The 23663-nt window shown below is 49.8% G+C and overlaps 4 protein-coding genes across 8 annotated transcripts; 3 read left to right on the plus strand and 1 right to left on the minus strand.

The window, feature by feature from the left end:
- The first annotated feature begins 1537 nt into the window (after nt 1–1537).
- LOC122363723 lies at nt 1538–2446 on the plus strand. The gene has a single exon (XM_043333293.1). It carries the CDS (start codon nt 1538–1540, stop codon nt 2444–2446), a length of 909 nt encoding a protein of 302 aa, XP_043189228.1.
- A 394-nt stretch (nt 2447–2840) lies between these two features.
- Nucleotides 2841–7472, plus strand: LOC122363715. Of its 2 annotated transcripts, none has more exons than XM_043333263.1 (7): nt 2841–4176; nt 4466–4630; nt 5052–5148; nt 5493–5612; nt 5989–6114; nt 6327–6567; nt 6776–7285. In XM_043333263.1, the coding sequence occupies exons 1-7, from the start codon at nt 3887–3889 to the stop codon at nt 7123–7125; spliced, it is 1389 nt and encodes a 462-aa protein (XP_043189198.1). In that variant the 5' UTR covers nt 2841–3886; the 3' UTR covers nt 7126–7285. The 2 variants fall into 2 exon arrangements, with proteins under 2 accessions (XP_043189198.1, XP_043189196.1); XM_043333261.1 differs by having other exon boundaries at nt 3831–4176; nt 5052–5136; nt 6776–7472.
- On the minus strand, nt 7447–13213 carry LOC122363717. The gene is made up of 4 exons (XM_043333268.1): nt 12722–13213; nt 12310–12411; nt 9656–9924; nt 7447–9418 (listed from the first exon to the last, which is right to left on the minus strand). Exons 1-4 carry the CDS (start codon nt 12809–12811, stop codon nt 8926–8928), a joined length of 954 nt encoding a protein of 317 aa, XP_043189203.1. The 5' UTR covers nt 12812–13213; the 3' UTR covers nt 7447–8925.
- Nucleotides 13214–16428: 3215 nt separating this feature from the next.
- LOC122363716 lies at nt 16429–23663 on the plus strand. Of its 4 annotated transcripts, none has more exons than XM_043333266.1 (6): nt 16429–16946; nt 20457–20750; nt 21072–21233; nt 21556–21656; nt 22073–22253; nt 22435–23663. In XM_043333266.1, the coding sequence occupies exons 2-6, from the start codon at nt 20457–20459 to the stop codon at nt 22600–22602; spliced, it is 906 nt and encodes a 301-aa protein (XP_043189201.1). In that variant the 5' UTR covers nt 16429–16946; the 3' UTR covers nt 22603–23663. The 4 variants fall into 4 exon arrangements, with proteins under 4 accessions (XP_043189201.1, XP_043189199.1, XP_043189200.1 ...); XM_043333264.1 differs by lacking the exon at nt 16429–16946 and adding an exon at nt 18521–18647; XM_043333265.1 differs by lacking the exon at nt 16429–16946 and adding an exon at nt 20178–20284.

Raw genomic sequence — 23663 nt, forward strand, 5'->3', positions numbered from 1 at the left:
CCCCCCCAACAGGGCGCGTTGCTCGGCAGAGCCCAACGGGGCGCGGGTTAAAGGAATAAATCTTTTTTAGAGTAGACTCTTCACTCTACCTCAGTTTGCTTGATTGTTGAGCAATCAAACAAACTAAGATCTGAGGATCTGAGTCCACTCTTAAATCCGGGGTAGGAAGAGATTAGCAGAACTGAGGCCCCGGTTAGCGCCCGGTTGGCCCGGGCTTCCCTGAAAAGTTTCGCCTTCCACTGCAATTGTCGTATTAGCCGTTTTCACGACGGGCTATCCGGCGAATGCACCTGATTTGACCAAATCTGCACCTAATTTCTTTTACAGCAAATATCTTCATTTTATTAATTTATTTCAGTGTTTAAATCGAGGATGCTCTCTGAATTCTGATAATATGACAAAGCAGGCATATAAACAATTAGTGCAACCCCAGGTAATAGCTGCTAAGAGACACACTGAACCTGATTTGACCAAATCTGCACATAATCTGTACCAGATATGCACCAAATGTGTACCATATGGCCGTAGTGAAAACGGCTATTGCCGGCGTACATACGCCGCCACCGGCCAGCCGCCGCGCCGGCGCGCCGGTCGACCGGGCGCGGTGAGGACCGGGTTATGATGAAGTTTTCATACAACACTACCATACTTTAATTTGTGTTGGTTCTACCCCGACTTAACCACTCTATCGTTTGTATTCAGGATTCTGCCCTTTTCCCCTCCAAACGGGCCGCAAGTGTTCTCTCCCCCTCCCCTCCCCCACACACCAATTAATACGAAACGGCATCCCCAAACAAAAAAGTGCATCAGCAACACTTTGCTTACGTCGCCCTATGTACTGCCTTTGGCGGCTTCACCAGGCTTCATCAACTGGATGGCCGTAAACAGGCGGACTAATCAATTGTATTATTAGTAATAATGTCGGGAAAACGGCCGGGCCGAGCAGCTGCAGTCTGCACAGTAAGAAAATGTTCGACGTAGACGAGTCATTCGGCAGAATGCGCAAGCATTCATGGATACAACCTGATTATCGACCAACCTGGATCCATTGAGTCATCATCAGAGGCTGTTGTACTTCGCTAGACCGTTTGAAAACTGATTAGGCTGTTTTCAAACTGTCTAGGCCGTTTCAATCTCTATGGTTTCAAACTGCCTAGGCCGTTTTCATACGGCCTGATCTGATATTTCAGGCAGTTTGCAAATGGCCGGCTTTTTCAGGCCGTTTTCAAACGGGCTGTCTAGGCCAGGCCGTTTGCAAATGGACTGGGTTTTCATACGGTCTGTAGCATATGCATCACACTAAACTGGGCTGAATTCACTGATATTTGAAGAGCAAGCGCCCAGCGTACAACACTCATAAAAAGGTGACGTGTCAGAGTGTCGGGTTCCGTCGCCGGTGTCTTGTTCACCCCAAAACGCCACCGGACCATGCCCGCCGTCCTCCTGCCGGGTATAAAGCTGCGCCGGCTCGGGACAGCGACACAACTCCAGTCACCTCGGCCTGCAGAGTCAGACAGTGAACACAGCAGACAGCACCATGTTCCAGCCGCGCTTCTCTCGCTCAGGCTTCCGCTCCGGCTCCCCGATCCACTCCAACATGCGTAGCGGCTCCCCTTTCCGCTCCAACTTCCACAGTGGGTCTCCGTTCCGCTCCAACTTCAGGAGCGGGTCGCCATTCCGTAGCGGGTCGCCATTCCGTAGTGGTTCCCCATTCCGTAGTGGCTCCCCATTCCCCTCCAACTACCGCAGCGGATCTCCATTCCGCTACAACAACCGCAGCGGCTCCCCATTCCGCTCCAACTTCCGTAGCTGGTCGCCGTTCGCCAACGATTGTGAGGACTACGGCCGGTTTTACTACCCGTCTCCTTACTCCGATGGCCGTCGTTACGGAGACTATTACTACAGCGACTACACGACCTCGGCCCGTCAAAGCACCCCGTGGCGTTTTGGAGGAGACTATGGATCTCAGTTTGAGGACTACAGCCACCGCTACCTCGAGTCGGGAGCTCGGGGAGAGTTTGGCGACTACGAGTGGCAGAGCGGTGACTACGAGGACTACGTCTGCCAGGAGGACGGCGCGCGGGGCCGCTTCTCGGAGCGCCGCTCGCGGGCCGTGAGTCGCGACCGGGTGCGGTTTGACCGTTCGGCGGCTCTGAGCGGCGGCCAGTACGGCGAGCGGTACGGCCGCCAGTACGGCCCGCGGTACCGCTCACTGTCGCCGGCGGCGTACCGCGGCCAGCGGGCCGGCGCCGCCCTCAGGGCGCGCTCCATGTCCCCCGGCTACGAGAGAGCCGACTTCTACACGGCCAGGGAGGCGATGGACAGTGGATGGGACAGCAGCAGGAGCAGCATGGCGCGCCACTCGCAGACGGTGGCTGGTGAGCGACAGATGACCTCCGCAATGACCCAGCGGCCCGGGGCCTACCGGGTCAGCTGGTATAACTAGTCGGCAGACTGCAGAAAAGGACGCTGGAAGAAGCATTGAAGACTGGAGCAAAGCCGCCTTCTGCTCTGGTTTTAGCACAGCTGCACAGTCCATTCCAAATATTATAACAGCGGCCTGCTAACCGTTTACTGCATCCACCGATACTCTGTTCTTGCTTTGAGGTGATGCTTGTTAGTTGTCTGTGTCGTCTGGTACTCGAAATGTCTTTTGTCTGTAAGCAGAATATAAATACTTAATTGCAATTAAAATGCATCACATCGTTTCACGCTGCTAGCAAAACCCATTGGTGTTATGGAATGCAACAACATTAATAAATAATATATAAATATTCCCGGGAATCTAATAAGATTTTAGATATCAGACAGCTTGCAAAGAAGTATCCGAAGCAGCTAAGACTTCTTGGAATTGATCGTTGTAGTTATTACGATGCAATATCAACTACCCAAAAAACCGGCCGAAGCGTTTACGTGTTCAATGACCATTTACCCGTCTGTTGTTTTAACCCGGAACAATTGCACACAAATGCACATTAGCCTATTGCGCAGCGTTTACAAACTGCCTGACAGAAGAGCTATGGTCCGTCAAAACAGCCATCTATTTGCGATTGTTCTATGCAATTATCCGCTGTATTACCCGGAGTAATGATATTCCACGCTTCTCTTGCTAAGGATGCACTTCATTGATGACTTACGCGCGCTATCAAAATGTTGGCCAGCCACTAGGGAGACCGAGTTCACTGTTATCGTACCGCAGCAAATGATGACGAGCATGCGTGGTATATCATCATCATGCAAGTCAAAAGACTCAAATTGCAGCACGCAACGTTGTCATAGCGCTCTCTAATGTCAGGCGTGGTCGCGAGACAGTTGTGTTGCAGTGCTGGTCGTAACGAGAACCAGGTCACACGGGCGGTAGCTATAGGTGAAAGAAGAAGACCTGCCTCTTCGAAAAGGGCTTTGAATCCAGTGAGACCTGTTGAGCGTCGAAATTTGCCTCTGCTAGGCGCTAACTGGTGATGTAATTTCGTAGATTGTGTGTGACTATGGTGTGACGAGTGAGTGACATGGAAATGCAGCGTTCCAATGCGGACGAGAGCAAGGTCAGATCAGGTCAGATCAATTGAATAAATTTTGATATGCATGTTATAGCATACAGTTATTGGGTTGCAGGGTAAGCGTTTGCGGATGATTTTGATCTCTTACAGGTTTTGTGTACGTTGCCACTTTCGTTTTCAAATGTTCTAAGCTTTCATCCATCATAAGGATTGTTAATTACCATACCGAGTAAGCTATACCACCTAATTTGAATTACGCGATATAGTCGCCTAATTTAAAACTTATCAATAAAAGCTAATACCAAATACGTTTGCTCTCAACTCAGGTTGACTTGCGGGAGCACGCTGTTGCCCCGGCGGAAACAGGCGGCACACGACCTATCGAAATGCAAACCATTCATCCGGGGATGCGCCGGCCCAGTACCGTGACATCTCGTCACCACGGAGCCACGCACGGCGCCGGCAACCCGACGTGGGTGGTGACCCCACCGGACCGCGGCGAATGTCCCCGGGCACACTGTTCTTCGCCGCCGCATAAACCCTCCGAACTGCGTCCGACACCGAACCCGACGAACGCAGAGGGCGGCCAGGACCCTGCCTACCGTCTCTGCTGGTGTCTTATCTACGGAATCCTATTTGGGACACTTGCCCTCCAGCTCTTCACTGCCGGATCCAGGTGAAAGGGGTGCAACCGTCGAAGGCGGATATTGCCAAACTTTCGGGTGCAGTTTCGGTTGTGAATACTAGCTCCGCCAAAGTTACTTCACTTACCTAAGAATTCACCGCAAGACTCGCTGCTGAGAAGTTAATAGTAACATGATGTTGTTTCCAGCCGTTGCTGTGGAAATGGCTGATGCACGTTTTTATAGAAACTGATGATTGATAGACCACTCAGCTTAGAGTGAAATTCTACTATTAGTTTTTCCTAGGGACTATGCTATGCCCGTGTTTTTTTGTTCGGCCAGGTATCTGGCCGGCTCCATCACTCAGCACTGGGACATCGAGCAGCTGGACAATATCCCCGTACCGGCCATCACCGTCTGCCACGGGAACCTCTTCAAGAAGGAGGTGGTGCTTAGCAGCACGGTGAACGGCACCACATGGGCAGACTGGGTCAGGCACGGACCCAGGTGAGAAGCATCTTCTACTGATCCTTTTGGGGATCAGGGGATCAGGGAAAAGACGGCTAATAGGTGATGAGAGGTTCCTTGTTCTCCAGCTAAACGTTCGCTTTCTTCCTCGAACGACAACTGAGTTCGATTGTTATGTATACCTCTTCCGTTTAAGGTTCAATGTGACTAGATATGTAATCCTCGTTCCTCTTGAATGGTCCTTTGATAAACGGCGTATGTGTTTAGGTTGATAATCATGAAGTCTGGTTGTTTCGTGGCGTGCCAGGCCTTGCAATCAATGAATCAATATCTATCGTCTGACGGAGATCTCACATGAATGACTAAGCCGTCACTTACGGCGCTGAGTAACAGCCCAATCACTAGAAAGAAACGTCATTTATTGTGCGAACATTTGTTTTTCAATGTGTCTGGTCCCCAGGCTGCTCCGCTGGGGTGAGGTGGACTACAACTCGTTCTACTGGAACGCCTCCTATCGCTGGTCAGACATGGTCGCCTCGTGTCATGTGAGAAATACGGTAATCGACAAAGGAATCGAATCTAGAGGGCTTATTTCGCATCCTGTAGAATATTTATCTTGTAGAAGTGCTGTCTGCTGCTATGAGCGTTTTATTCTTTCCAACAATGCATCTGTTGTCCAATCTTCGCAATGGCATTGCGATAACTTGCCAATTTATCAAGAAAACTAGCTATAGATAATAGTCAAATTGATACTGAATGGTTGCCGATTCATGTTACTCAAGCCGACTGTTGCATTCGGCATAATGACCCATTTATCTCCGACAAACTATCTCCATTTCTGGACTTTTTGTCTTCAGATCGATCCAGGCCCAACAATTTGTCGTTTCCGTTCAACTTGCAGGTTCTATTGTCGAACTGCTCGTCGGCTGGCTCATTTTACGAGACTCCGACCCACCTGAACGGGCTGTGCACCACGTTTGTGTCCAACAGGACCGTCCAAGAGCAGCATATCGGCGCCCAGGTCAGCACAGAGGTCACATCAGGTCAAAGCAAAGGTCACACATTGTGGCTCAGGTCAGAACAGAGGTCATAAGTCAGAGGTCAGGACAGCGCCTAGTTCAGGACAGAGGTCACAGACTGGAGGTCAAGTCAGCAAAGAGGCTACAGATCAGGTCAGCGTAGGCCGTAGATGCAGCATACTTGAGGTCAGCACAGCAGTTACAGATTGGAGAGCAGATTCAGGTCAGTGGAGGCTGAAGGCTCAAAGGCGTTCATATCATTGCAAATGTCAAAAATCAAATGCTGGTCCCAGAAAGAGGGTTGGTTCCTACTTACCAACTATGTTACCCGAAGTGGCCGTGTTTCTAAAGTAATCCTCAATGCGTTACCGTTGTCAGATCCAGCTTACCCTGATAGAGGACTCGGCCACAGAGCTGTACGAGCACGCCGGGTGGCGCGTCTTCTTCCACGCGCCCGACGTCCGCTTCACCGACATCACCATGTACACCGGACTCATGGACCAGGTGACCGCACTTGTTCCCGTCTTCAAAATGCAAGTAAAGATTATACGTTGCTACAGCCTCGTGACGTTTGCACTACTCAATTACTGTCACCAAATTGCCCTGGAACTAAGATACACAAATGTCAACTTGGCTTTAGGCACTTGTGCTATTATGTAAGTATATTTACGTATTATGTCACAATCGACAGTCATTGACAGTTCCGCCTACCTCAGGTTCTGGTCAGCCCGGGTCGTATAATCTGCCTGGACCTGACGCCGGTGCTGGCCTCTCGGCGCAATGACCGGTGCTCTCCGCGGCCTAATGCGCTCAGCGAGTACGAGGCGTGCGTGGTGGAGCACATTCGTATCGATATTAATGCCACGGACAACGGCCCGTGTCGCCTGCCCTCCTCTGCCGGCCCGGTCAGCAGCTGCCGGTCGTTCCACGACTACCTGATCGCGCTGGCCATTCCCGGTGAGTTGTGACAGCGACACAGGGAGACAATGTCACAGCCTCAGGAATACATTGCGGGTTTTTAAAATGCTCTTTTTTGCTGCACATATATGCAGCCATTATTTGCATTTATTTCACGACATTTGACAGAATGGTTATTTATGATCGATGATATGGATGTGTTTAGCAGCTATTAGCTGCGTGACGCTTGGGCCCCATTCTCCGTCAGAGGACCTGCTGGACCACCCCGACTTTCTGCTCTGGTCGGCTGCCCAGTCATGTCGTCCTCCCTGTAACACGCACCACTACCGTACCGACTCCCAGCAGTCTCTGTGGCTGGGCGAGACACAGCACCTGCTCCTCCAGCCGCAGCTGCGCGGACGCACCACGGCCGTGCTGCGACTGCGGCTGGCCGACGCCCGCGAGCGGCTCACCGAACTGGAGGCGTATCCATTGGACGCGTTCGTGGCAGATGTTGGAGGGAATCTGGGCCTGCTGCTTGGAGGATCGGTGCTGGCGCTGCTTCAGCTGGCCGATCAGCTTGGTCGCGCCGCCACGCGCCGGCTCAGGCGGTTCTAGGTCGGCCCGCAGTTTATTCATGATATTCAAATGCTATGGAAGATCGATGAGGTTTGACAGCTTCATGGTATGACAAAAATCTGAATGACTGGACACTTGTAAATAAACCAGCTTATTCAAAAGATGAATATATTACAAACAGGACCTATGTAAATAAATTCAAGGTTTTACAATGTCATAGATATGTCATTACTCATTATTGTCTAACATGAAGAAAACATGCATACTTTCAATGATTTCCATAGGCTCATTCAAGCGCATATTAGAATACCCCGCATATACTTGTAAAAGAACAATTAGTCGTAACAATTGCACTACTTCCCTTTTCGAATACATATAGGTACCTACCCGTTTTATTTTTGTTCTACGCTATTAGAAGCATCTACCCTGTTCCTTTGGTCGAGTCACTGTGGCCGCCATCTGTGACAGTGACTGCCGCATGGTCACTGTGACTGTGTGACGTGGGACAGTGACTGCAGCAATCGCTCTGACAGTTACAGCCTCAGTCGTCAGTTATCCCGTTTAAAGTTACCCCGGGGTAAGTTACTGTCTGCACAACTATATACTATTCATTCCTGTTAACCCTCGCGGGCCCGGGGGGGGGCGTTTTTCGCCCCCCCCCCCCTGGCGAATATTTGCGATAACTCACGAACGCTTAGGGATAGGAAGGCGAAACTTTCAGTACCTTTTCTCCCATCAATTTGACATCTTCTGAAGTAAAAAATTTGGACCTAGCCCCCTTGATGACGTCACAAGGTCCATTTTTCTAGACCCCTGCACGGCAAACTTCGGCGTCACAGACGCAAACTTCAAATAGCTGCTAAAAATAGAGTTTTAGAGATAAAGACAAATTACGAGAACGGCTGTGTAGCGTTTGACCTAGAGAAAATTAGAAAAATAGTTTCGGTGACCTGAGGTCAGAGGTCAGGTCAACGACCCCGAAATGTGGTTTTAGTTTTTTGCAAATAACTTCGACAAAAATGGTCCTAGAGCTACGGCAGTGGTACCATCGCATTCGCCTTGTCAAGCCGCGTCGAATGATATATATTTTGTTCGGAAAAGGTCAAGTTTCATGTTGACCTCATGTGACCTCGAATGACCTCTGGTTGACCTTGACACATGAAAGGTCGTTTATGATGGATTTGTACCCGTTGATCACGAATCTGGCATCTATTTTCCTCTAAGCCTTCATTTAGAGCTTCCGGATGGCAAAATTGTCTTATTTATTATTACTAACTTGAATCAGTGAAATAGCCTCTAGCAGGGATACTCTTCTGTGACCTTGACCTTTGAGCAGCCTTGTATCGTAAGATGAACCACAAATAGGGAACTGATAAGCCTCAAAACATTTCAAAACATCTTGGAAGTTAGCACGCAAGATGTGCGAAAAAGTGCCAAGTTTGAGGTCAATTTTGAGCGTGACCTTGACCTTGACCTTTGATTTGGAGCACATTTTCAGAATCCTCAGATTCTCTTCTTTCGTTTGACACCCAATTTTGCCGGTTTGATGCAGCCTGCCGTCCTCTAGAATGCCTACTTTGAGATCACTACACATGTGCCGGTTTTGGCCTTTGACCTTGACCTCTGACCTTGAAAATTGACCTGAGGTCAAAAATTTTGGGTGCATTAGAATCGTCTCGTAAGGACCTTTCGTTTGGTATCGCTTTTGTTTCCGTAGCTCCCTTATTTACGGAGTTAGACAGGGGGGGGCGAAAAACGCCCCCCCCCGGGCTGCGGTGGTTGGGATTACCCCCCGGGCCCGGCCGGGTTAATGTGACATAAATGACGATCCTGACAGTGCTACTTTGAATCGGTGGCCGGTCCACCACCGCCGACCAGCACATCCCCCACGAGTGTATAACCAAGCTGCTGCAGCGCCCTGGTTCCATACTGGGGTCCCAGAACGGTGGACGCCGAACACGGATACCCCCGCTGCTGGAGCAGTCGCGTTAGCGCTCCCAGCACCAACCCGCCCAGACCTTGCCTCCGATGACTCTCCATCGTGTGCATGAATGCGAGGCTGCCGTTGTGGTTCAGCACGCACCACGACACCAGGCCGTCGCCCGTCGGAGTCGACGCGTCGTCTGTCGGAGTCGACGCGTCGCCCGTCGGAGTCGACGCGTCTCCCGTCGAAGTCGCCGTGTCGCCGTCGACGAACGCTCCCATGGAGAGGCCGGCCAACAGCCCGTCACGGATGATGGCATCGGCGTCGGCCGCACGCGCAGCGTACGGCCAGTAGTGCTTCACGATGTCGAAGTGGTTTGCGTCCAAAGGCCGAAGGACGATTCCCGGGCTGCTGGCGAGGTAGATAAGTCTCTCGTCATTGTTTGAAAAAGGCGTAAACAGTATACTCAATACTGTTAATAGCTAACACTCGGGCAATTTATCAACATTTTATTTTCATTCACTTATCCAGTTTTGATCAGTTCATTCTGGCAATTTTCGTTGTAAGTACGGTTTACAGCCAAGTAATTTATCAAATTGATGAAAAAGAACGTTGCGAGCAACACAACAGAAGAACCAATCTCACCTGGACTCCTCTTCTTTCTGCGCCAGCGGCTGGCCGGGGCTCTGCGAGAACTGCTGCATCGTCACCCCCTGCCACCAGCGGGCTCCCTGCTCAGCAGCCGCCGAGGCCAGCAGCGGCCCCAGCCAAAGAGGCACGAAATCGGCACGGAACGGGACGGCCCACAGCAGCTCGGCCAGCGCCGGCCAGCGCAGCAGTGCTGCCATCTGTCGGTGACCCTCGGCAGTGTTTGGTGTGACCGCCGACAGCGATTGAAATCCCGGGGCTGACTCCTGTCGATGGAGAGTCAAGGTCAAGGTCATGTAGTAAAATTTCTTCCAGGATTTATTGCATATCACAGCTATTCAGGATAAATTATAACGTGTTTCTTTTGATTGCTTTGTCACAGCAGAATAGATCTCGACAGAAAAGTCGACAAGAAGACAAAAACGAGATACGTCTAATTACTTGGCGTCAAAAGTAGAGCAGCAAGTAGATAAGTGACGCAAGACCTGGCTCGGCCCCCGATTCTACACAGCTTCTGAGAGCCTCGAATACAGAGCAAAACAGAGTTCACATTGAATGAAAAAGGTAACGTTACGACACAAGGCAATCTCTCAGTCTTGATGAGCTCGGGTGGACAAAGGACGACAAATATTGATTGGCCAGCATTTCGGTTTTGATATTCGAGTAGCTGTTAGAACTCAACTCTCGGCTTTGTTACTAAGCGACATGTGTCGTAAGATATGCGCATAAAGTACAACTACTCGTACAATGACAAAAATATAAGACGTGATTCGAGAGATATCCTCTCTCGAATCACCTACGGACTCGAGATCATCACTCCGCTGAAGACAACGATGGACAAGCTCGAGCGGATCCAGAACAGCGCTCTCCGACTCGCCACCGGGTGCCCCAGACAGACGCCGGTCACTGCGCTGAGGTACATGTTTGACCTGCCCTCCATCGTCGACCTACACGAAGTCCTACGAGCCAGAGCGGTGTGCATCGTCGCCTCCGACTGCGGCCATCCCTTGCACGGCTTCGTCGACCAAGCCCTGGCACGCGCTCCACTGGCACGTCTGCAGCGCACGGGCTGGCTGCGCGATGGGACCAAAGCTCTGCGCGGTCTCTGCGGTCGGCACAAGATCCGCAGATCTCACCTGTGGTCTGCGACGCCTCCCGCCACCAGATGCGGGAGGCGTCGGGAGGACCTTCAAGATCGACCTCTTCAGCCGCAGGCCGACCGTGAGCTACCACCACACGTAGTGAGCGCCATGTTTGAGGAGGTCCTGGCCGACACCAGCAGTCTGCTCCCACAGTCCCTCGTCGTCCTGGCCACTGACGGTTCTGTCACCACAAGCGCCCCAAGATCGGGATGGGGGTGTGTGATGAGGGAGTCAGAGGGCAGCCTGCAGACCCACCGTGGAGGCTGCAACCTTCGCCTCTCTAGCATGAGGGCTGAGCTGGAGGCCATCTTCCGCGGTCTGGATCTTGCCAGAAGCGCCCACCCTGATCTAGCCGCGTGCATCATCTGCACCGACTCTCAGTCTCTCCTGCGCAAACTAGAGAGCGGATCGGCTCCTCCGGAGTGGCACGACCTCCCTCAACAAGTCGTATGGGTATACTGCCCAGGGCACGCCGGAGTCCAACTGAACGACAGAGCCGATCACCTGGCTGGCAGCGGTTCTGCTTCCGACTACCTGGAGCTCGGGACGCAGGACATCCAACTCATCATACGGGATCGACAGCTGAGCAGCCGCGACGACGGGTCGTGGGAGGAGAAGAGGATGAGCGAGAGAGGCCTGCAGCGGGGTTGGGTGGCGAAATCCACCTCCCGTGGCCGCGCTGCCCACACGATGTGCCAGCTGGCTACTGGTACTCTCTCCCGAGCGGCGCTGACCAGGGTGTTCCAGCTAGGAGGAGCAGAGGCTGCTTGGGGCCAACTATTGGGCCTCCGCCGGCTAATGACGCTGCCGCTCGACCAGTAAGACCAGTAAGTAAAGACGATGAAGATTGAAGTATTTAAGCTGCTGAGCTCGGTAGGAGAAATGTATAGGTGTACTAGCCACATACATAAATAAACTAGCCGTTGGTTGTGCTCTGGTTCTTTTTTAGATCGAGAGACCCAGCACCATAAGAACAGCGTTGGCATAGGCCCAAAGTTACTGCAGTTGCAAATGACATCCGAAGACGGAGGTCATCAACTTAGTGAGACGCACAACGACCTCGACTTACCGAGCAAATAAAAATAAACTTATCCAATACATGGATGACGGTCTTTAACTCTGTTTAGGATCAGAATGATGAATGGTTCTAGTCCTCTGTAAACGTGCCAGCTGTCATTAACGTAATGCTCGTCCATATCCTTACATAAGTTCCGGCCCGGATCGTGCCGCTGCATACCGCACACTGTGCAAAATGTCGGGGGGGGGGGGCTGGTGGGAGGGAAGGGAAGGTTGAGTCAGGTCCAGACGGGTATGCTTCTAAGCCGGGCGTTTTCCTGCTCCAATGTCAGCTGCATTTCTCGTCACGCGAACGTCTGGTCGACGATACTTCGCATTGGCGACCTCAAACGGCGTTTGGTTTGAAGACACCCTAGAGGACTGGGGTATCAGTAGTCATAGCGAGCGAGTTCTGTCCCCAAACCCTCTGCTGTCCAATGACGGTCATCTTACCGTGACGACAACCGCGGCGATACCGTCTTCGGAGCGAATAGCAAAGATATGACATCGACTCTTGTTGACCCCATTCTTGAGTAGCAAGAGCAGACAACGGATCTGAAAGAGGCACAAAAAAAAACCTCTTATAGAACTGAATGGGGGCTGGCTGATCTTATCACTACTTTTCTTTTGTGCATCTGTCTTATTTATCACTTGAAACTTGTGCGAATGACGGGTTGGGTGAAGGTAAAGATATTCTTTAGGCTATGTGATGAAACATAATAAAGATGCTGATCTACATATTTGGTAGGAAGTTCACCATTTTACTATTCAGTAACTTATAATGCGAATTAAAAGTAAGGTGCCTATGAGGCAACGCATTTTAAATGAATCCGATTAATAATGACACAACAAAACACCGTCTTACTTTGGCGCTGAGGGCTCCCAGTGTCTCCAGTTCCTTCAGTAGCGGGTCAACGTCGGCTATGTCCACCTGAGCTACCTCGCCTTCGGACATGTTGGCAGAGAAGCTGATACCAGCGCCACAATGTTTCTTACCACTGACTATTGACTGCTCACTGCTGATCACTGAACAACACCACCAGCCATCAACCACCGACCACACAGCTTCTTGCACCTCTGATCACCGACCGCCGGGCGCTGACTACCAGTCGCCGACTTCTTGCCAGTTCTAACCACCGAACACCGGGCGCTAATCGCTGATCGCTGAACGATGACCACTGAGCACCTAGCTAGCACTGACCAGAGACCACCGACCACCGGGCCCCAGCCACCGACCGCCACTGACCGCTGACCTACACCACCCAGCTCACTCCTGCCCTTTACCAGCCGCGTGCCACAGTGCACCTCTCACTCACTCTCCAGTGCCGCGTACCGCTCGGCTCCTGTCGCAACCGTCCTTGATGACGTAGATAATGACGTCATAGGCGGTCAGGACAGGGAAGCGCACCGCTATGCTATCGGCCAGTGACTCTGCGGCGTCACAGCGGACTGGATATATATGTTGCGGGCCAAGTGCGAAGGCTAGTCCATTCGCGAATGGCCTAGTCCAAGTGCGATAACGCACTTGGACTAGGCCGTTTGCGAATGGACTAGTCCATGTGCGTTATTGCAGTTGGCCTAGGCCGTTTGCGAATGGACGGGCGTTTATGCTCCCAGTCCAAGTGCGAAGTCAGGCCAAGTGCGAAATATCCAGCAAAGTGACGTCAACTTGGCAAGTCAACTTGGCATGTGCAAAAATTTGGCTTTGCTGCGCGCCGCCGTTTTCTCGTGATCTGTGAAAAACCACAGGGGGGTTGAAAGCAACCCCCCCTGCAGTGCGCGTATTGTTAAATGCAATGCAACACAGCAGTTTTTCGAACACTCACCGCACCGCACTCACCACACACAAGCCACACCGTCCCGGTTACACCACACCAGAGCAGAATGAATCGAGCGCCACAAACTCGACCAAGGTCAGGTCGGGTCATCAGCGGGGAGCCCGGAGCACGGTACTAATGGTCTCCGCAGACCACGCGACTCTCCGCTGTTCGAAGGTCACGGGGATATTTGACCTCCCCAGATCCAGATCGGTGGCCGAAGCCTGGCCAGCGGCAACACGTTGCTATAATTTCCGCGCTGTGCAGGGTTCAGCGGAAAGTCGCATCCCGAATGGACCAGGTGTGTGGAGACCTTAACCCAGAGTTGCGCCAGCTCGCAGATCTGCTCCGGAGAACAAACTAAACATATAGACGCAGTGGCGTCGCCACGGATTTTCGACTAGGGGCTGGTCGGACGGTCAGTCAAAGTAATCCCCACCAAATACTGAAAACTCCTCGGATTTAGACAATTTTATTTTGAGAATGCACCAAAATCGTTTTTAAAATATTTTATTTTATTCTTGATCGATTTTCGTGGCCAAAAGTGTGTGGTGTGTGTGGGGGGGGGGGGGGCGTCGGACCGGCATATTTTCAAGAATGTGTGTGGGAGGGAAGTCCGGACCCCTCCGACCCCCCCCCCTCCCCGTCGGCGACGCCCCTGCATCGACCAGCGGTCCCCCATTCATTCGGAATCGTACCCCAATCCGAGGATCCATGCTTCCGGCGGCTAAGTGCAACGCCACAAACCCGTCCGTTCGCAAACGGCCTAGGCCGTTCGCGAATGGCCGGCCATTCGCAAACGGACTAGTCCGTTTGCAAACGGACCGCCATTCGCAAACGGCCTAGTCCATTCGCGAATGGACTAGTCCGTTCGCAAACGGACTAGCCTTCGCACTTGGCCCGTAACATATATATGCAAACGGTACAGATGTGTGCTGAACTCCGAGAGAAGCGGTTCTTTGAATCACAGTTTGGCGTTCCTGCATATGCCACGGTATACAAAGGTCTCTGGTTTATGCAATGATCTAATTTGACTGAATCCATGACAAAATCAATAAACATATGGGAACTCGAGACAGACGCAGATTAGACGTAGATTAGACAGACGCTTCTGACTTCAGCACACATCTCCGCCGTTTGCTCGGTCCACCCTGCTAATGCCGCGTGGAATCATTGGCCGATTGAGCGGTGCGCTGTCCTGCATCAGCTGGACACTTCTTGCTCTTCAACACCAACTTCATAGGTTGACCTCACTTGACCTGACTTTGACCTGACCTCGACCTGAGGCTAGTGCAACTTTGTTACATATCCCTAGGTAATTGAGTACCTATGCTGATTGTGTTTTCGAGTAAAATGACCCATAAAACATGTGTAGCACAGAGTGATCTCGGATGACATGACCTGGCCTTGACCTCGAACTTAACATTACATCGTTTATGCTACATCTTGTCTTGGTAGCCTTACAACGCGTTCTGGGTGATAAATCTCAATCCATTTTTCGCCAGCTGGGTTCCAAAGCCAACGATGGAAAAACTTGTAGTTTTTACCCTTGACCTGACCTTGACCTGACGTGCAATCTACTACGCTAATGCTTTTGTGCTCCAAAAATGTCTTGTTGAGAGCCTTTGATTGTCGTCTTCTCGTTTTTCTGCGAACATCCGTTTGGAATTTAGACAGGGGGGGGGGGCAATCTGACCCTCTTCAGTGGGGCGCGTGCGGCTGAATAGTGAATATATCCCAGCGTGGCGCGGGGGTTCAAGATAAGTCATTAATTACATCATAAGCCCAAGTTAATAACGGACTGACAGTGCTTACTACCAAATCATTCTCTGACAGCTACCGCTTACATATCAAATGCACAGACGTCTATGGCATTGTAAATCGGTCTTCTGTCGTCCGCGTATTACAAAACACATAAATTGATCGCAAATATAAATAAGAGCACAGAAGAGGTGGCGATATGTTTGTCAACATTTCTCACAGCTACGCAGAATATGCAGTTATTCACATTTCGTCAATACATCTTCGGCTGTAGATGCTTGGTTGTTATGTGGGGCAAGGCCTTTTCGGTCTGCTGAGTCGAACCAAGGAAGAAATGATTTATACGGGAGAGGCACTCAGCTTATTAGAAGGGCGGCTGCTGTTTCACAGCAGCTGAGTTCGTTCCGCTGGGACTGGCCCAGCGGCGTCTCAGTGGGCGCGCATGAACCCATGGATGTGTTTACTGTCAGTCACCCAGGAGGGGCATGCTCGTAGTAACTTCAATCACCATTTGATTTGGATGGGGGTGACCGTCTGCCGAAAAAGTTGATGCATGGAAATGTAATAAGGCAGATGATATGATCGTTGATCAAAGATGAGGGTCATGATCAAAGATCAAAGATGAATGTCCTGATCAAATTTCGAATATTAAATCCTAAGTGCCAATGTCAGGATAGTGTGACAAAAACAATGGCGCCAAAACCACTGTTTTTACATATTCGCGAAAGACCTAAAGATAAAGCTCAACTCCCTTCGCAACGGAGCGTTTTGAAAGAACGGCCATACAAAGAAATACTCTGGCGTTTGATCTTTCATGGACTCTATGGACTTGGACCCTTGTTTATATGTAGTATCGTGGGAAGCCGACCATTGACCCGCGATGGGACCCACCCACTTCAGATCCAGATCTAACTAGCTGATACCGGTATTCGTCGCCAACCCAAGGTCAATGTCATAGTTTTTGTCGTACCTAAGTGGACAAAAAGCAGCCAACAGACAGAGTCCGGTCCAGTCTCTGACATAGCTCGACTGATGCTCGTCCCACAGCCGCCGTTGTGTATACTCGGGCTGTCGGCGCTGCTCCATTGTCAGAGGCGGTATCGAACCGACGCGTCCGACGGCCGCCGCGGTCGTCGCTGGGCAGATACCGACGGTCTGACTCGGTCGGTAGCCGCGCCGGCCCCTGTGAACCTGATAGCTCAGTCGAGTGCCATGAACTGGTCAGTGACAAGCCTTGGAGAGAGGTGACCGGGTGTATCGAGCTGCGCAGCATAACTTACACGGAGGGTTGAGTAAGGTCATCCGGCGAGCCGACAGTGCCATTCGAGTCGTGATCGGTGTTTGATCCGGTCACGTGGCCGGCTCGTGTCGACGGGGTGAGGGGGTCCGCGGAGCCCCACGGCCCACCAGACGACAGCGGGAACCGTGCTGAGGAGCAGCTGCGCGCAGAAGAAGTGGGTGGTACTGAGCCTGTCAGCTGTGCGGCCGGTGGACAACTGTTGACTCCACAGGGTGAGACTGTGACCTGCATGGGTGACACTGGCACGATCAATAGGCGGATGGGGCCCGGACCGGCTTGTGTAAGCAATAGGACGCATCCTGTTCTCACGCTGCAACGGCGGTGTTCGATGTGACTGTGAGTTGCTGTCTGTTTCGAGAGCAATATCAGTATTTGTGAAAGGCAAACAAAATGACGTTTAATGCATTTGACTAAGCCTGTGCCTTGCAGTTCTGCTAAAACTGTCAGTCCATAACGATTACTTGTTTGCCAGAATGTATACGGCAAGCATTGAAACCATAAATATTCATTTAGGTCAACATCATTCAAAAGAAAAAGGCAGTGATGATCGTTTCACTGGCCTGCGCGGTCAGCACGATAAATCGTTTACCTCTTATATCGGATCTCATTTGTTATGTGTCAGTGAATGCTCCGTTACTGAATCTATTTTATTTGCCGTTGAGTCAGTAGGTCAGTAATGATCTCATTCAACAGGCTGTGTTGTTCATCGATTTTACGGCTGTTCATGCTCAGTAGAAACTCGTATACATCGATAGTTTGAAGCATGTGCATAAGTTGGTCTTTAAACAAAAGCATGCTCTAAATTGCGAAGATGCTGAATTTCATGAATAATATGTCCCGACACGTTTCATGGCTTTTATCGATTTCATGACAAGGTAAAAGATAATTTTGCACCCCAAATGATAACATACCTAAATATTTTACGAAACATTTCTATGTGCAGCTTTTTATGTTGGGTACCTAAATCATAATAAAATGTAAAAAAGTGGGCTTTATGTTTCCCAAACATGCATTTGTTTAAAGGGACTATCCCACCTTCTAAAATGTTGTTAAAACTAGTTAAATTGTGCCCGACTTTATAGATTGGATGGCCAGGAACACGGTTCTGGCATTTATTTTTCATTAAACATCTTAGGCTTCCCATATTCCAAACACAAACTTTCAAATACGTGACGTCACAGCCCAAAATTACCTCCTTCCCCAGGCCACATTACTGTCATAAAGCTGATTCTTTTTACTCTGTAGGCACCACAACAAAGTTCAGACCAAGTTTTAAGCGATTTTTCAACGAACAAACCCATTTAAATCAGAATGACTAAACGAGGTGACGTCACACTAACGGTCGCTCCATGTTGAAGATAGGGCCTTGTACAAGGCCCATTTTCAAATGAAGGGAACGAATTTCTTCAACACCAAGAGGCCGCGAGGGTTGCAACCTAGATAGATAGTGGTTTCTGAACCTCGCCGCAAACTTGGCTATCTCAACTCAAACCCCATGTTAAAGGTGGGATAGTCCCTTTAAAACAAACGCACTCTTTATATCCATGCTGATACCTGTAGTGTATTATGTGTGCCCTAGTTTCTCTGAATCGGGTAGCCAGCGTTTGGTCGACGTTTTACCCGGTATCCATTCCGCCCATACAATGGAAGGGCAGCAGGCCTGCGGTTGAGGAGCATCGACCCTTAATGACTCCCCCTCCCCGCCCCCGGCACCCAGTTCCTGTAACCGTAACAGAGTCCATGAGGAGACCCTCCCCTCCCATTCCCTCCCCGGCCCTGCACCAGTGCCCATGCGTCGAGCGGCGGTTTCAGTAGTACATGCACGTCAGTCGCTCACAAAGGGTTGGAGTAAGTTGCACGGCTCAACACGGCTAGGCTGGACCGTCTTCTACAAGTCGAATACAGGAAACTTGGTAAGTTTGACTTGTTCTCGTCTCACCATTCCGCCCCTTGTGGAGCCAAGTTTATCTTTTTAGGTGAGGTCAACCCGCGCATGACTGGGGTATTTTCAACAATGCGAGTGACTGAGGGGGGGGGGCTCTCCAGAGCCCCCCCCCCCTATCTTCGAAACTACTGGGCCAATCGTCAAAATTCAAACGGCGTATGATAGCCCTGGAAAATCGTCGAGCGGAACATATTTTCATTGACTTCGAGGTCACCGATGACGTCACAGGTCAGATCAAAGTAAAAATTATCGGCATTTTTGCTTGTTTACAATTTAGGCTCTGGCCGCCGGCTGCCAAGTCAGATCAGGCTCATTTTTGGTTTACGCACTCCTTGATATATGCCTTAGATGCCCTGAGGGTACCAAACGTTTACTTCGAATTTTCAGGTCAAGGCCAGGTCATCCTATGTCACGAAAATTGTGTATAATGTATCGGTCGCGTGACGTATGTTTTATGGTCCATTTTACATGTATATTTCGAAAAATGCCGTCTGTGTCATTAGAGGTCATTTTTACTGAACGTACTGGAGGTCCGGTCAATTTCAGGTCAGAAAAGTCAAATTTTGAAAATGAAATTTTTCAACAACAAAGGTGCCTATCAGATGTAGTTTGAGCTCAGGAACACGATGGTGCCATTTATATAATTGCTGCACGATGTTAAAAACGTACGAAAAATGGTTTTGAAATATATACAATTGTAAAATTTTGACAATGGAATGCAAATAACTTGGCTATTTTTAAAGATATTGGGCTAAAACTTGCTAGAGTAGTTTATCAGTGTGTGTTCTATCACATATATTCCAGGTTTTGCGAAAAATCAAAAAAAAATTGAAAAAAAAAATCAAAAATTATATTTTTTTGTAATTGTAAAAACATATTTTTCAAAATTTTCAACATTTTGAAAAAAAGAGATAGCAGTTTGATAGCTACGTGTATTTGTAGTTCACTGATGTAAAGAAATTGGATGTAGCTTTAAAACTAAGCTCTTGAGAGGGTTTGCCGTAATTCAATATTTTGCATCGAAATCGGCCGACATGACGTCACTCTGACGTCATTTCCAGCCAAACCATGGAAGCTAGAAAGTTCAAATTTTAACACAAGGTGTCAAATTGATGCTGCTGAGGATACTGCAAGTTTCGTGTTGATCCGTGAAACGGTTTAGAAAATATTGCCGAAAAACGGGATGGGGGCTCTGTAGAGCCCCCCAGTCATGCGCGGTTTAAAAGCTTTCCTGAAGCTCGCATAGAAGTTCGAAGGTAGGTATCTCAAATTTTGTGCTTTTGAATTTCAAGTCCGTGACCGTCACTGTCTTTTTTCATGTGTCATTGAAAGACATGTTACATTTAATCTATTTGGAATGATTAATTTAGGTCTTTATTCGGTCCCTACCGTCCCTACCACCCTCTTCCTGTGGAATTTGGAAGTTCAATGACCTGAAACCGTAAGTGCATTTTAATTGTGAAGCTTTGGAGCAATAAGTGGGCCGACGGCACGTGCTCCCTTTTGTAGGTATACAAACATTTTTCTTGTACAGCTCCACCGAAAGCAGGTGCAAAATTTAACAGGCAAAATCAAGGCCGTATATAGGCAAAATCACTCGGAAAGGTGAAGAGAAAGGACGTACTGGGCTGGAACTCGGGCGGTGGCTTGTGGACATTTAATTTTCAACGACGAATTATTTATCGTAGCAAGTGAATGCCATTATTAGAAGAAATATTTCGGATATATTTTTATATAAATTCCATCCCACTGAGGGACTGTGTTCCTACCTCTTCAGATGGCTCTTCTCTGCCGGCGCTGGCTGGGCCAGGTGGCGCTGGGGGCTCGCTCCATGCACGCCCACCGTCTCAGCGACAACATGGCCTTGCTGACGGCGTCCCAAGTGTCACCCAGACACGAACCTCAGCTCCTCGGCATCGGCGAGCGCCCCCTGGCCGTCATGCTGCCCTGGCTGAGGGCGACCAAGAAGGGTATCAGCAAGTACGCCAACTTCTACCTCAGTCAGGGATTCAACGTGCTGGTCGGCACGATATCAGCTAGACAGCTGCTGCTCCCAGAGACGGGCTCACAGGTCAGTGGCCAATGGTATGACAATGATTAGTTATGACTTATGAGGGGAAACATTGATAGTGAAAGTTTCATTTATTTGAAAAAAATTATAACTTATATTTGGAGTTTTCAATGCCTTTGTGACATGCGAAAGGAGTCGTGCGATTTTATTTGTTTATTTAGTTTAACTTGGCGCTAAGGAGAGCAAGCATTGCATGACAAGAATGACGAAAATTTCTCTGGATCGCTCTTCACTGCACTTACGAGTATATGTCCTGACTTTCCATGGCCTATCGCAAAAAGCAGCCTGCATGTGAAAATTTTATATCCTTTTTATTAACAGGAAACAGCAAGACGACTGGTAGACTTCTTACTAACGCACGAGGAAGTCAACCAGTACGTCGTACACAGTTTCTCCATCGGTGCCTACTACTGGGGAGAGATCCTTGGTCAGCTCTGTCAAATGGATCCCGAGAAAACCATCACACGAAAAATCACCGGCGTGGTAAGTTGAATAAGCCCTTATGACCTCTAGCGCCCGACGTCTTTGCATCCTGTCCCTGACGTAACTCAATTACGTTTTTTATATTTGATTTTAACCTATCTGGCAAGTAGGAGAAAATATTGCCCTCATAGCTTCTGTTGCATGCGGTATGCATAATATTTGCTTCATTGCCATCCATGTATTTTGACGTGACCGGACGTGACCCGGCCGATTTGGCTCTACTTGCTGCTGGCTGAACCGACCTGCATTAGAGCCTGGTCTCATGATTACTTTGATGTGATATGCGGTCAAGCTTTCTGACCCGATTTATGCCTCGCGCCAGGTGTTTGACAGCCCGGCAGACATGGAGGAGATACCTGTCGGCCTACCGATGGCTCTAACAGACTTTGTGCCACTACAACGCCTGATAGCTTCATATGCCAGGTAAGTGGTATATGATGGGGTATTGACTGTTTAATCGGCATGTCAAAAATGTCATGCATTAGGCAAAGCTGAAGGATCTATGGCCAATGGCTGTTGTTTGTTTGCCGCACTTTGATAGCGGAAGGGCTCGGGTGTGGACTGAACACTGAGGTCTATACCGAATAATCAACTGATACAATGCTACTACCGTAGCTTGATATAGGAGGGATGTATGTTGAGCAATGGAAAGTGGATACGCCGGAAAGACTCGCGTATGACTGTGGACCTATTAATTTTAAGCATGAGTCTCTCGTCTGATTTGCTTGTCGCCGTTGACCTTTTTTCTCTAGCCATGCCCTCCTCCGATAAAAGATCCGCTTGGTTTAACTGCGGTCATTCTCCTGCAAGCTGACCTTTAACCTCCCCTATGTCATCAGGCTGCACCTGCGCTGGATGGAGCAGCGTGCCACGCGCCACTACCGCGAGGCCAAGCGACAGGTGGTGCACTACCCGATGCCACAGGCGGCCACCCTGTTCCTGTGGTCACAGAACGACCCGGTCACCTCCTGTCGAGCTATACTGGACCTCGGGGCTGCCTTCGAGGCCAGCGGGAGACAGGTGGGACGCAGGACCACCGACGGGGTCCATATGAGCGCGCTTTAACAGTTTGCAAGATTCATGGGTGGTTTTGTGCCCTTCGTTCTTCATCGCACCTTTAGGCACATTTTGCAATGCACCTTGCCTTTTCTTATATCAGTTGTCGCCAGATCAATGACTACTTCATCTTTCTTCCGTGCAGGTGTTTTACAAGTGCTGGGCCGACTCCCAGCACGTGCGTCATCTGCTGCAGCACCCTGGTGACTACCACTCCGAGGTAGCCGAGTTCTTGCGCCGACTGGGGCACCTGCGCTACCCAGACCGCTTCCCCGACCACCAGCCGGCAGCGCGGGCCGCCATCAGACAGTGACAGGGGTGATGACTTATGACAGGAGACAATGACAGTGAGAGAGACCAGCAGACATCTCGGGCCGCCATCAGACAGTGACAAAAAGCGATGACATATGACAGGAGACAATGACAGTGAGAGAGACCAGCTGCCAGCTCGGGCCGCCATCAGACAGTGACAGTGGCGAGGGAGTGAGGGGATGTGGCAGAAGACAGTGACAGTGATAGACCAGCAGACATCACGGCCGCTATCAGACAGACAGTTGCAGAAGAGCGTGGAGATACAAGACAGTGGACGTGGCAGTGACAGCAGGCAATACGTGATAACATCGGTGACAGAGGGAGGGGAGCGGAGAGGTGGCTGAAAATGCTGACAGCAGGAGTGTTAGAAGAACGAGGAACTAGCAGGAGGAAGCGGCAGTGACAGTGTGAGTGACACCAGTTGGTCACGTGGGTGACCTCCGATGGTGACGTAAAACACTGTGACAAAGTTCAGTGACTGTGAAGGAACTGAACAATTGGTGACAGTGATGGGATACACATGTGACACGGGCCGGTGACAGTGACAGTGAATCGATGATGACAGTGAATGGAGGTACCGAGTGACAGAAATTGTACCAAAGCGGACAGTGATAAAGTGAAGAGGAGACATAGGGGACACGAGATATGGATAGAAGCAAAAGACACCGCGACATTCACAAGCCATTCACAAGTCGAGAGGCGATGATAAAGGAAATGAAACATCAAATAAGACACTAGACATGTGGCAGCATTTTGACTTTGGTTATATGAACAATGAAACACTTGTTCAGCAACGAAATGCCGGTTTTCCTGAAGAAAAATGCAGCCGAAGGACGGCTACAACATTTGTGATGTAACTTTGATTTATGTTGTTTTAGACGTGATTTGTGGTATTCGTTATTGTTAGCTTCTGCAGCACCAAACCTTACTTTCCAAAATTGGACTCTCGTCAATATGTGGCTCAAATTTTTAGAATTAGAACATGCCAGTGAGGCCAACCAGGCCGATGGCTTAGCCTAAATAACATTAATGTTAATGAGACGAACCGATTGCGGACTGCGT

Source organism: Amphibalanus amphitrite, unplaced genomic scaffold (assembly GCF_019059575.1).
Source record: "Amphibalanus amphitrite isolate SeventyFive unplaced genomic scaffold, NRLGWU_Aamphi_draft 000636F_arrow, whole genome shotgun sequence".
Classification (NCBI taxonomy): Eukaryota; Metazoa; Arthropoda; class Thecostraca; order Balanomorpha; family Balanidae; genus Amphibalanus; species Amphibalanus amphitrite.